The sequence below is a fragment of the Coregonus lavaretus genome (genome assembly GCF_964263955.1).
Source record: "Coregonus lavaretus genome assembly, chromosome: 19".
NCBI lineage: Eukaryota > Metazoa > Chordata > Actinopteri > Salmoniformes > Salmonidae > Coregonus > Coregonus lavaretus.
Window position 1 is genome coordinate 11,411,909 of NC_140006.1, and position 11,744 is coordinate 11,423,652.

The window sequence follows — 11,744 nt, forward strand, 5'->3', positions numbered from 1 at the left end:
CTTGCGTGCGCTGCAGGATTTTAATCCATGACGGCGTAGTGTGTTACTAATGGTTTTCTTTGAGACTGTGGTCCCACCTCTCTTCAGGTCATTGACCAGGTCCTGCCATGTAGTTCTGGGCTGATTCCTCACCTTCCTCATGATCATTGATGCCCCACCAGGTGAGATCTTGCATGGAGCCCCAGACCGAGGGTGATTGACCGTCATCTTGAACTTCTTCCATTTTCTAATAATTGCGCCAACAGTTGTTGCCTTCTCACCAAGCTGCTTGCCTATTGTCCTGTAGCCCATCCCAGCCTTGTGCAGGTCTAGAATTTTATCCCTGATGTCCTTACACAGCTCTCTGGTCTTGGCCATTGTGGAGAGGTTGGAGTCTGTTTGATTGAGTGTGTGGACAGGTGTCTTTTATACAGGTAACGAGTTCAAACAGGTGCAGTTAATACAGGTAATGAGTGAAGAACAGGAGGGCTTCTTAAAGAAAAACTAACAGGTCTGTGAGAGCCGGAATTCTTACTGGTTGGTAGGTGATAAAATACTTATGTCATGCAATAAAATGCAAATTAATTACTTTAAAATCATACAATGTGATTTTCTGGATTTTTGTTTTAGATTCCGTCTCTCACAGTTGAAGTGTACCTATGATAACAAATTACAGACCTCTACATGCTTTGTAAGTAGGAAAACCTGCAAAATCGGCAGTGTATCAAATACTTGTTCTCCCCACTGTATTGCTCTTGTAGCCGCGATGGTCCAGTGAACTACGCTTGTGTGACGAGTAATGTTGCTTTAAGGCTTAAAAACCCTTACTATAACTTCCATTAGCTCATTAGGTTACCACAGTCTTGGAGTCTGGTAGATTTGAAGACACAGGTTCGACACCCGGTCGTTTGCACTCTCTCAGTGTAACGGCACTTTTTCACGCATTAACTCAGACATTGAGTGGGGAAGACAGACGCGTATAGACACAGAGATTCAACAGCGATCTTATCTGAACAGGCCGTCTTTGATTTATTGGGGAGTTAAAAGGATTGTCAGAGAACTTTAGAGAGGATCCCAGTGGGATAAACCATTACACTTGAACTGTCACATGTGAAATACGCCGCCCAGCCACCACCAGACCCCAATGATGAATTAATGGGTGACTGCACTTCCTGATTTGGCCTCGTTTTGAAGATTGCTCATTAAGAAATGCCATGACTGAAGCCAAACGTGAGTTGTCTTGGGGGTGTGGTTTGATGTGGGTGTGTTATGTTCGCATATCGTACTGGCAGGTACTGTTGTTTGCCCCTCCGGAGTCAAAATAGCCACTTCCTCAAATTAGTCAATTCCTCAAATAGTCAGAATGAATCTAAGATAAATCAAGAAATCTGTAATTAATTTGGATGTTTTGCCGAGGAGGTCTTAGTCACGCAATTTTACATCTAGCTAAGGTGTTTTGGTGCAGTATTTCTTAAGTTAAAAAATGTGGATGAAAAACGAGTCAGTGCTCTGCATACAGTCTGTCGAGTCGAAAGTCTGGCTGCATGTCTACATTTTAGTCATTTAGCAGACGCTCTAATCCAGAGCGACTTACAGGAGCAATTAGGGTTAAGTGCCTTGCTCAAGGTCACAGACAGATTTTTTTTCACCTAGTCAGTTCGGGGATTTGAACCAGTGACCTTTTGGTTACTTGCCCAACGCTCTTCTTAATTGTTAGGCTACCTGCCGACCCGATTTCTGCGAACAATAACGTCTGCAACTTCATAATCTGCAAGCTGTCAAACTATTGTAAATAAAGCACAAGCTACACCAGGGGTTGGCAACAGTTGGGATACAAGTGCGCTCCCATTGAAGAACGTGTTACAATTAACCCCGCAGCCTGTTACAATTAACCCGTGAGAAATACAAGAGGGACATTTCACTTCCACCACTTCCGGTTGAATTTTAAACAACTGGTATGTCCTAAAAACTTTGCTACAGTGTGTAATGGTAGCTAAGATACACCTGCTCGTCGAACATCTCATTCCAAAATCATGGGAATTAATATGGAGTTGGTCCCCCCCTTTGCTGCTAAAACAGCCTCCACTCTTCTGGGAAGGCTTTTCACTAGATGTTGGAACATTGCTGCGGGGACTTGCTTCCATTCAGCCACAAGCATTAGTGAGGTCGGGCACTGATGTTGGACGATTAGGCCTGGCTCGCAGTCGGAGTTCCAATTCATCCCAAAGGTGTTCAGTGGGGTTGAGATCAGGGCTCTGTGCAGGCCAGTAAAGTTCTTCCACACCTATCTCGACAAACCATTTTTGTATGGACCTCGCTTTGTGCACAGGGGCATTGTCATGCTGAAACAGGAAAGGGCCTTCCCCAAACTGTTGCCACAAAGTTGGAAGCACAGAATCGTCTAGAGTGTCATTGTATGCTGTAGCATTAAGATTTCCCTTCACTGGAACTAAGGGGCCTGAACCATGAACAGCACCAGACCATTATTCCTCCTCCACTGAACTTTACTGTTGGCACTATGCATTCGGGCAGGTAGCGTTCTCCTTGCATCCGCCAAACCCAGATTCGTCCGTCGGACTGCCAGATGGTGAAGCGTGATTAATCACTCCAGAGAACACGTTTACACTGCTCCAGAGTCCAATGGCGGCAAGTTTTACACCGCTCCAGCTGACGCTTGACATTGCGCATGGTGATCTTAGGCTTGTGTGCGGCTGCTCAGCCATGGAAACACATTTCATGAAGCTCCCAACAAACAGTTATTGTACTGACATTGCTTCCAGAGGCAGTTTGGAACTCGGTAGTGAGTGTTGCAATCGAGGACTGACTATTTTTACGTGGTACCACTTCGCGGCTGAGCCTTTGTTGCTCCTAGACGTTTTCACTTCATAATAACAGCACTTACAGTTGACCGGGGCAGCTCTAGCAGGGCAGAAATTTGACGAACTGACTTGTTGGAAAGGTGGCATCATATGACGGTACCATGTTGAAAGTCAGTGAGCTCCTCAGTACGGGCCATTCTACTGCCAATGTTTGTCTATGGAGATTGCATGGCTGGGTGCTCGATTTTATACACCTGTCAGCAACGGGTGTGGCTGAAATTGCCGAATCCACTAATTTGAAGGGGTGTCCACATACTAGTGTATGTATGTTTGTATACAAATATTATGAATATTATTTTAATATTAAGCAAAAGTCTCAAACTGTTACTTTGTTCCCCGGGTCTCACGTAATGTTTCTGACTCATCGATGTCACATAGGCCGTTTAAAACCAGTGTAGTGTATTCATGGATGCCAAGGGAAGCCAGGCTTCACAAAAAAAATTATGAAGAAAAAAAACATACACTACCAGTCAAATGTTGGGACACACTCATTCATACTATTTTTTACATTGAAGAATAATAGTGAAGACATCAAAACTATGAAATTACACATATGGAATCATGTAGTAACCAAAAAAGTGTTAAACAAGGAGTTCCCACATATGCTGAGCACTTGTTGGCTGCTTTTCCTTCACTCTGCGGTCCGACTCATCCCAAACCATCTCAATTGGGTTGAATTCGGGGGATTGTGGAGGCCAGGTCATCTGATGCAGCACTCTATCACTCTCCTTCTTGGTCAAATAGCCCTTACACAGCCTGGAGGTGTGTTGGGTCATTGTCCTGTTGAAAAACAAATGATAGTCCCACTAAGCCCAAATCAAATGGGATGGCGTATTACCGCAGAATGCTGTGGTAGCCATGCTGGTTAAGTGTGCCTTGAATTCTAAATAAATCACAGACAGTGTCACCAGCAAAGCACCCCCATACCATAACACCTCCTCCTCCATGCTTTACGGTGGGAACTACACATGCGGAGATCATCCGTTCACCCACACCACGTCTCACAAAGACACAGCGGTTGGAACCAAAAATCTCCAATTTGGACTCCACACCAAAGGTCAGATTCCCACCAGTCTAATGCCCATTGCTTGTGTTTCATGGCCCAAGCAAGTCTCTTCTTATTATTGGTGTCCTTTAGTAGGGGTTTCTTTGCAGCAATTCAACCATGAAGGCCTGATTCACACAGTCTCCTCTGAACAGTTGATGTTGAGATGTGTCTGTGACTTGAACTCTGTGAAGCATTTATTTGGGCTGCAATTTCTGAGGCTGGTAACTCTAATGAACTTATCCTCTGTAGCAGAGGTAACTTTGGGTCTTCCATTCCTGTGGTGGTCCTCATGAGAGCCAGTTTCATCATAGCGCTTGATGGTTTTTGCGACTGCACAAATGTTCCGTATTGACTGACCTTCATGTCATAAAGTAATGATGGACTGTCATTTCTCTTTGCTTATTTGAGATGTTCTTGCCGTAATATGGACTTGGTCTTTTACCAAATAGGGCTATCTTCTGTATACCATCCATACCTTGTCACAACACAACTGATTGGCTCAAACGCATTAAGAAGGAAAGACATTCCACAAATTAACTTTTAAGAAGGCACACCTGTTAATTGAAATGCATTCCAGGTGACTGCCTCATGAAGCTGGTTGAGAGAATGCCAAGAGTGTGCAAAGCTGTCATCAAGGCAAAGGGTGGCTATTTGTAGAATCTCAAATATAAAAATACATTTTGATTTGTTTAACACCTTTTTGGTTACTACATGATTCCATGTGTTATTTCATAGTTTTGATGTCTTCACTATTGTTCTACAATGTAGAAAATAGTTTTAAAAAATAAAGAAAAACCCTGGAATGAGTAGGTGTGTCCAAACCTTTGACTGGTACTGTACATTATTTTATCTTTCGACTCTCTTTCATAATCTTCCTTCAATTTGCAAGAGGCTGACTGTATCTCACCGGGAAAAGCATCAGAGCGAGCGAAACAGCACCCCTCTGTCTCTGTATGTGTAGGCCATCTATCTGATGTTGTCTGGTCAAAAAGAGTATGACATTGTTGCTGCCTGTAGCATTTCATGCAAGAGAAGCCAGAGAGCATTTGGCCTCCCTTGATAAAAAAGTGTACAATTATAGCTAATCAGCGTTGAGCTAAATAAACTAAGTGGAAAAAAAAGTGTCAAGGGAAGCCAGTTTGGATTTGGCTGCACTCCAATCACATCGAGAGCAAAATGTCATTGACAGGAGAAAAACTCGAATTGTGTTGTTGTTCTCTGGTGGCTGGCTAGCTAGCTAGCTAAAATTGGCAGTTTCCTAAATTAGCCATGGATGGAGATAGGGATTTGGACTTGTGGTTTTACTTAATTTGTTGTACTGGCCAGTGATTATAATGTTGATTCCGATCCAACCATAAATTCATACATTTTGCCCCTGGCCTGAGAGGATGGAAGTTCAATATGTAGCTAGATGTAGTAGGCTAATGTTAACTAGCTGACCTGGTGCATTGTTGCCCATGAAAGGAAGTTAACATGAAAGAGAGGAGGATGGCATTGGCGTTTAACGGGTGAGTTAACATGTTGTTTCTACTTGCACATGAACACATGCTCTCACACACACACACACACACACACACACACAAATCAGAACCATGGACAGCCACATCATATTTAGCTTACTAAATTGTTTTTGGTATCTTTTAGTTGTCATTGTAATCAGACTAAGCATAGTTGATTTGATGATGTTGAAATGGTACTGGAATAGTGGAGGCAGATCCTGTTTTCTTTGCGACTTGCAGTAACTCTCTGTGGTTCTAAATCAATAGTTGTTTAGTAGTTCGAAAATGTCCTCGAGGTACACATATGAATGCTGTGCACCATATCATGCATGTAATGCAAAGCTAGATGAGATGATCTGATTTGATGAACAAACAATGAGCATGTCTCACTCTCCCTCGCTCTCTCTCCCACTCACTCCAGAGATAGCAACACTCACACCGTGCAAGGTAGGCCTTTGCATGTGATGTAATATAACAATGAAAGGGGCTCTCCGCCAAGTCTCCTTGCCTAAGATCCAGAGCCATGCGTGTTTATGAATAAATAGCACGTCCGAATGAAACCTCGACTATATGGACAAGCAGTGACTTGGTAGACCATGCGCTTAGGTTAAATTGGTTTACAAATTACAAGGCATTATCTGACTCAAATAGGCTACTTATTCAGGTTTTGTGCAAACAATGACAGCATATCTGGCATTCTCGGAACGGGGCCTGATGAGGTTACGGGGCGCGACAGGGAAATGTCGTTACATTTCAGCCCACAGGTGGCACGACCTGACGCGAACACCCTCCATAGGATTCCCTCACGACCGCGGGAGGCTCGCTTCCACGCAGCAGCGGTGCCGCAGGGGCTTTCCTTTCCTTGCTACACTGGCCGCCCACGCATGAACTGGCATGGCACGCAACACACATGCAGCTAAAACAATGTCTGTGGAAAACGGTGCTATAGATGGCAAATAGAAACAAATGTCGACGTTTTGATCATTACATTTTTAAATGTCCACGATAAGATTGCCCACAGCAGCTCCCCAGTCTGTTGTGAATAAGACTATAATTGATAGCCTACTTCTAACTTAGTACAATATAGCCTAAGCTTTTAGGCTACTATTGGGCTTCTTCAATCTGTGCTGTGACTTTTGGCATCATTTATTGCACCTCAAGCATACATAGCCAAATCATCTCTTTCCACCATAGAAAGCTGCCAGCCACCCTTGAAAAAAAACGGAGCTCTCTGTCATCAGCAAAACGTATTTCACCTGAGAAAAATAATCTCAAGTAGCCTATAGCTATCTCTCTCTGCAAAGGACCGCGTTCTTAAAATAACTATGTCGCCCAAATGTACAGGTGTGAATACATTTTGCCACAGGTAAAACAGGAAGGTGAGATATTAGGCGATAACTAAGTCTCGCTATGTAACGTTATCCCATTCTCCTTTTTCAGGCTACTCCAACATTACAGGCTACCATGGTTTAATGCTTATTGGTCATTCAGCACTGGCAGCTGAGGTTCTAAAAACAGATGCTAGAAACACTGAATCGGGCTATAGCTGCTGGTAGGTAGTCTACAATATATAACAATCACATCAAATAAATATGAAATGTAACATGAATGGTATAAACATAATGTGTATTTCTTCTTACCTCGGACACAGAGAAGGGACATCTCTGAAAGTAGCTGTGAGCGTCCCCGGCTGTCCTCTACCGGCCGCCTGTTCTTCACTGTTTCGCTTGGCTACAGTTACCTCTCTGTGTAGGCTACAGATGTCGGCTACGTCATAACATAGGCTAAATATCGCAGTAGTGGATACAAAAACGATTCGAGGACATATTACAACGGAACCCGTCCGTTTTTCACGGATATGGCTATTTGTTTTGCTGTTTAAACGCTCCCCCCACTAAGCTGTCTCTCTCGCGCTCTCTGCATCACTCTCCTCCGCTCCTCTCGCGCGCACAGCCATATTGTTTCAGCACCAGCGTCGCGTGGACAGTTCCGCGCCGCCTGACGTCACGGTTAATGTGACGCGAGGCAGCTGTAGTGGGGGCCACGAGATATCTATAATTATCTCTGAGAACTGGCGTAGCGGAAACCCCAGCAAGTCGGGAGGCATATGAGCTCTGGGTGCGCATGCCCGGTCATCTCTCACCTATGTCTACGTTTTATAAATGTTTTAAATAAATAATTTTGACAGTAACACTCCTTTTGAATTTCCACATGTAGCAAGGGAAGTGTTTGTGTTGTCCAATCTGCATGGGTAGTAGCTGAGTCAGACAATTTAGTTTTCATGCATCTAATTAACCTATTTCTCAGCGGCGCCGCCTGCCTCGACCTCCTCACCTAATTGGCTATCACGTTCAGAAAAGTTAGGTAAATCAGGTCGGAATCCGATGGAGAGTGAGTGCATTGTTCAAGATGGTTAAACAAAAGGCAAGACCAAGAGGTGCACAAAAACGCCGCAGAGAATCTTTATCTGATCAAGCTCGTGCCAAATTACTGAAGATAACCACATCAGCAAAGCTACCACCTCGTCCTCGACTGACCAAACACCTTCGCAAGTGGAAGCTAGGAGGCCTACTTATGCAGCCACCACTAGCAATCTCCCAGTCCCGACAGAGACCTCTCTGCATGGGCCCAACAATTACAGTGGCCTTGCTCCTCCACTTCTTTCTCCCCTCGAGAATAGTGACAGTTCCTCTAGTGAGAGTGCCGGCCCTCCTCCTCCTCTCCCAGAAAACAAAGCTGATGACTGCCAGAGACACAACGGCGCTCATGGGAGCGACCCTCCTTCTGTGAACATTGGTAAGCGAGTGATGAGATGGATAGCCCCGACAGCGTGGAGTCCGAGATCCAATGTATAATATAAATAGGCTACCAGCTAAATACTGTATATAGATATAGATAGACTACTAGGTGAGTCTGCATAATGTAACAATCCAGTGGAGGCTGCTGAGTGGAGGACGCTCATAATAATGGCAGGAACGGAGCAAATGGAATGGCATCAAACACATGGAAACCATGTGTTTGTATTTGATACCATTCCACTCATTTCGCTCCAGCCATGTTTAACACCTTTTTGGTTACTACATGATTCTCTGACTTTGCGGGGATCCAGATAAATATTATACTGCTGGCCACTAATGCTGGCCCAGTGCAGACAAAAATTTGATTTCCCTGTGTTTGTTATACACTAAACAAAAATATAAACGCAACATGCAACAATTTCTAAGTTTTACTGAGTTACAGTTCATATAAGGAAATCAGTCAATTGAAATGAATTCATTAGGCCCTAATCTATGGATTTCACATGACTGGGAATACAGATATGCATATGTTGGTCAGAGATACCTTAAAAAAAAAAGGAAGGGACGTGGATCAGAAAACCAGTCAGTATCTGGCGTGACCATCTTTTGCCTCATGCAGCGTGACACTTCTCCTTCGCAGAGAGTTGATCAGGCTGTTGATTGTGGCCTGTGGAATTTTGTCCCACTCCTCTTCAATGGCTGTGCGAAGTTGCTGGATATTGGCGGGAACTGGAACACGCTGTTGTACATGTCAATCCAGAGCATCCCAAACATGCTCAATGGGTGACATGTCTGGTGAGTATGTAGGCCATGGAAGAACTGGGACATTTTCAGCTTCCAGGAATTGTGATCAGATCCTTGCGACATGGAGCCGTGCATTGTCATGCTGAAACATGAGGTGATGGCGGCGGATGAATGGCACGACAATGGGCCTCAGGATCTCGGCACGGTATCTCTGTGCATTCAAATTGCCATCGATAAAATGCAATTGTGTTCGTTGTCCGTAGCTTATGCCTGCCCATACCGTAACCCCACCGCCACCATGTGGCATTCTGTTCACAACGTTGACATCAGCAAACCACTCGCCCACACAACGCTATACACTGTCTGCCATCTGCCCGGTACAGTTGAAGAGCACACTTCTCCAGCGTGCTAGTGGCCATCGAAGGTAAGCATTTGCCCAATGAAGTCGGTTATGATGCCAAACTGCAGTCAGGTGAGGACGACGAGCATGCAGATGAGCTTCCCTGAGACGGTTTCTGACAGTTTGTGCAGAAATTATTTGGTTGTGCAAACCAACAGTTTCATCAGCTGTTCAAGTAGCAGGTCTCAGACGATCCCGAATGTGAAGAAGCCGGATGTGGAGGTCCTGGGCTGGCGTGGTTACACATGGTCTGCGGTTGTGAGGCTGGTTGGATGTACTGCCAAATTCTCTAAAATGACATTGGAGGCAGCTTATGGTAGAGAAAGGAACATTCAATTCTCTGGCAACAGCTCTGGTGAACATTCCTGCAGTCAGCATGCCAATTGCACGCTCCCTAAAAACTTGAGACATCTATGGCGTTGTGAGACAAAACTGCACATTTCAGTGGCCTTTTATTGTCCACAGCACAAGGTGCACCTGTGTAATGATAATGCTGTTTAATCAGCTTCTTGATATGCCACACCTGTCAAGTGAATGGATTATCTTGGAAAAGGAGAAATGCTCACTAACAGGGATGTCAACAAATTTGTGCCCAAAATTTGAGATGGAACATTTCTGGGATAGTTTATTTCAGCTCATGGAACATGGGACCAACACTTTACATGTTGCGTTTATATTTTTGTTCAGTATATATTTCCACACTATGAGGTTGGAATAATAGTATGAAATTGTGAAAATGATTATAATGACCTTTAAGTGTAAGAGCTGTTCGAAAAGACCGCCTGAAATGTCAGCCTGTTTTGGTGGGAGTTTTGGCCTTCCATGGTGACATCACCCATTGGACCTGCATTTCAACCTTCCCTTCGAATCAGGGACCGACTCTTTAGCCAATCAATCATGGTCAGACTAACCATATCTGGGGCCCTGCATGGGCAAGAACCTTTCATTGTCATCAATATCTAACTTTGAGTTTTGATCACTTATTGACTACTTATCCTTACTGACTACATAAGAATATTGAAAGTCATTTAGTATTTCAACATGTCTATGTTATAGATAGAACACAAAAAGGACAAAACAAAGACATTACTCTCTCTCCTTCTTTCCTTCTTGTCTGTTCCTACTTTATAATACAGTAATAATGCCTCTGTCTTTACATGGTAGTGGCAAACTAGTAGCCATAGGCAGGTAAAGTGTAAGCTCGAACACGCAATGGCAGAGACACTGTCAGAAGGGGGCGCTATTTACATAGCTCATGGCCTCCCAAACTATGAACAACGAAGGGTCAAACAAACAATACCGCTATAGAGCAGGCTTGAATGCTCTTCCCACAGATTCTGTTTTACAGCTAAGAGTTACTTCGACAATCTTCTATAGCCACATCTATCTAGATCACGTTTTTATTTGAGTAATTTGCTAACATACACATTTAACATATCATCTTTTCACATATAATCATATTTGTACACTGATTCTTCATATCCTTCATACTACTAGGTTTATGCGTTTTTGTACCAAAATAAATGATCCTATCTTTACATGGTGAACACTGAATGTGTTGTAGTTGTTGATCCAGTGGGTTGGCCAGAGTCGCATGTAGACATTTACATTTTAGTCATTAAGCAGACGCTCTCATCCAGAGCGATTTACGTGAGCAATTAGGGTGAAGTGCTTTGCTTAAGAGCACATCGACAGATTTTTCACCTAGTTGGCTCAGGGATTAGAACCAGTGACCTTTCGGTTACTGGCACAACGCTCTTACCCACTAAGCTACCTGCCGCCCCACATCTCTATCCTCCAGCAGCAGGGACACTCCATTAGAGGAGGTAATCCAATGGCTAGGTTGATGTTCATAAACTACAACTACATTCTCTCCATTCTTGACCAAGACGGCTGCTGTACCACATGAACTATGTCCACTTCCATGGATGGTCCTCTGTAGCTCAATTGGTAGAGCACGGTGCTTGTAACGCCAGGGTAGTGAGTTCGATCCCCGGGACCACCCATACGTAAAAATGTATGCACACATGACTGTAAATCGCTTTGGATAAAAGCGTCTGCTAAATGGCATATTATTATGTAGAACTTGACCTGGTAGACACCTCTCACTGGTGCAATGAAGAAAGCTGTATTGGAGCAGTAACGCTTAGTTAAAACACACACACACTTCAATGTGCTTCACCTATGTTCTTATGTTATTTTTTTATCTTTACTCGTGCGCCATAAAATCTCCTAAATTCAGCAGGGATTTGGTAATCTCTTCCATTGTTATCCTGTGTGGGGCTCCCTGACAAATGTAGTCAATAGCGCATAAGAGTCTTCTCTCTTTATGTCAAATATTAAAGCACTGATAGCTGTATATACACTTTTATTCAGAAGTAACTTCAATGTAGTGTA

General features: G+C 43.7%; 1 protein-coding gene across 1 annotated transcript in view; it reads right to left on the minus strand.

The window, feature by feature from the left end:
• Nucleotides 1-7,067, minus strand: part of LOC311147040 (protein unc-13 homolog A-like) — a gene marked incomplete at both ends in the record, with an annotated part of 87,038 nt that extends 79,971 nt beyond the window's left edge. Inside the window, one exon of the mRNA XM_084183647.1 lies at nt 7,046-7,067. Within this exon, the coding sequence (XP_084039773.1) occupies nt 7,046-7,067 (22 nt within the window). The remainder of the gene's footprint in view (nt 1-7,045) is intronic.
• Nucleotides 7,068-11,744: the final 4,677 nt, after the last annotated feature.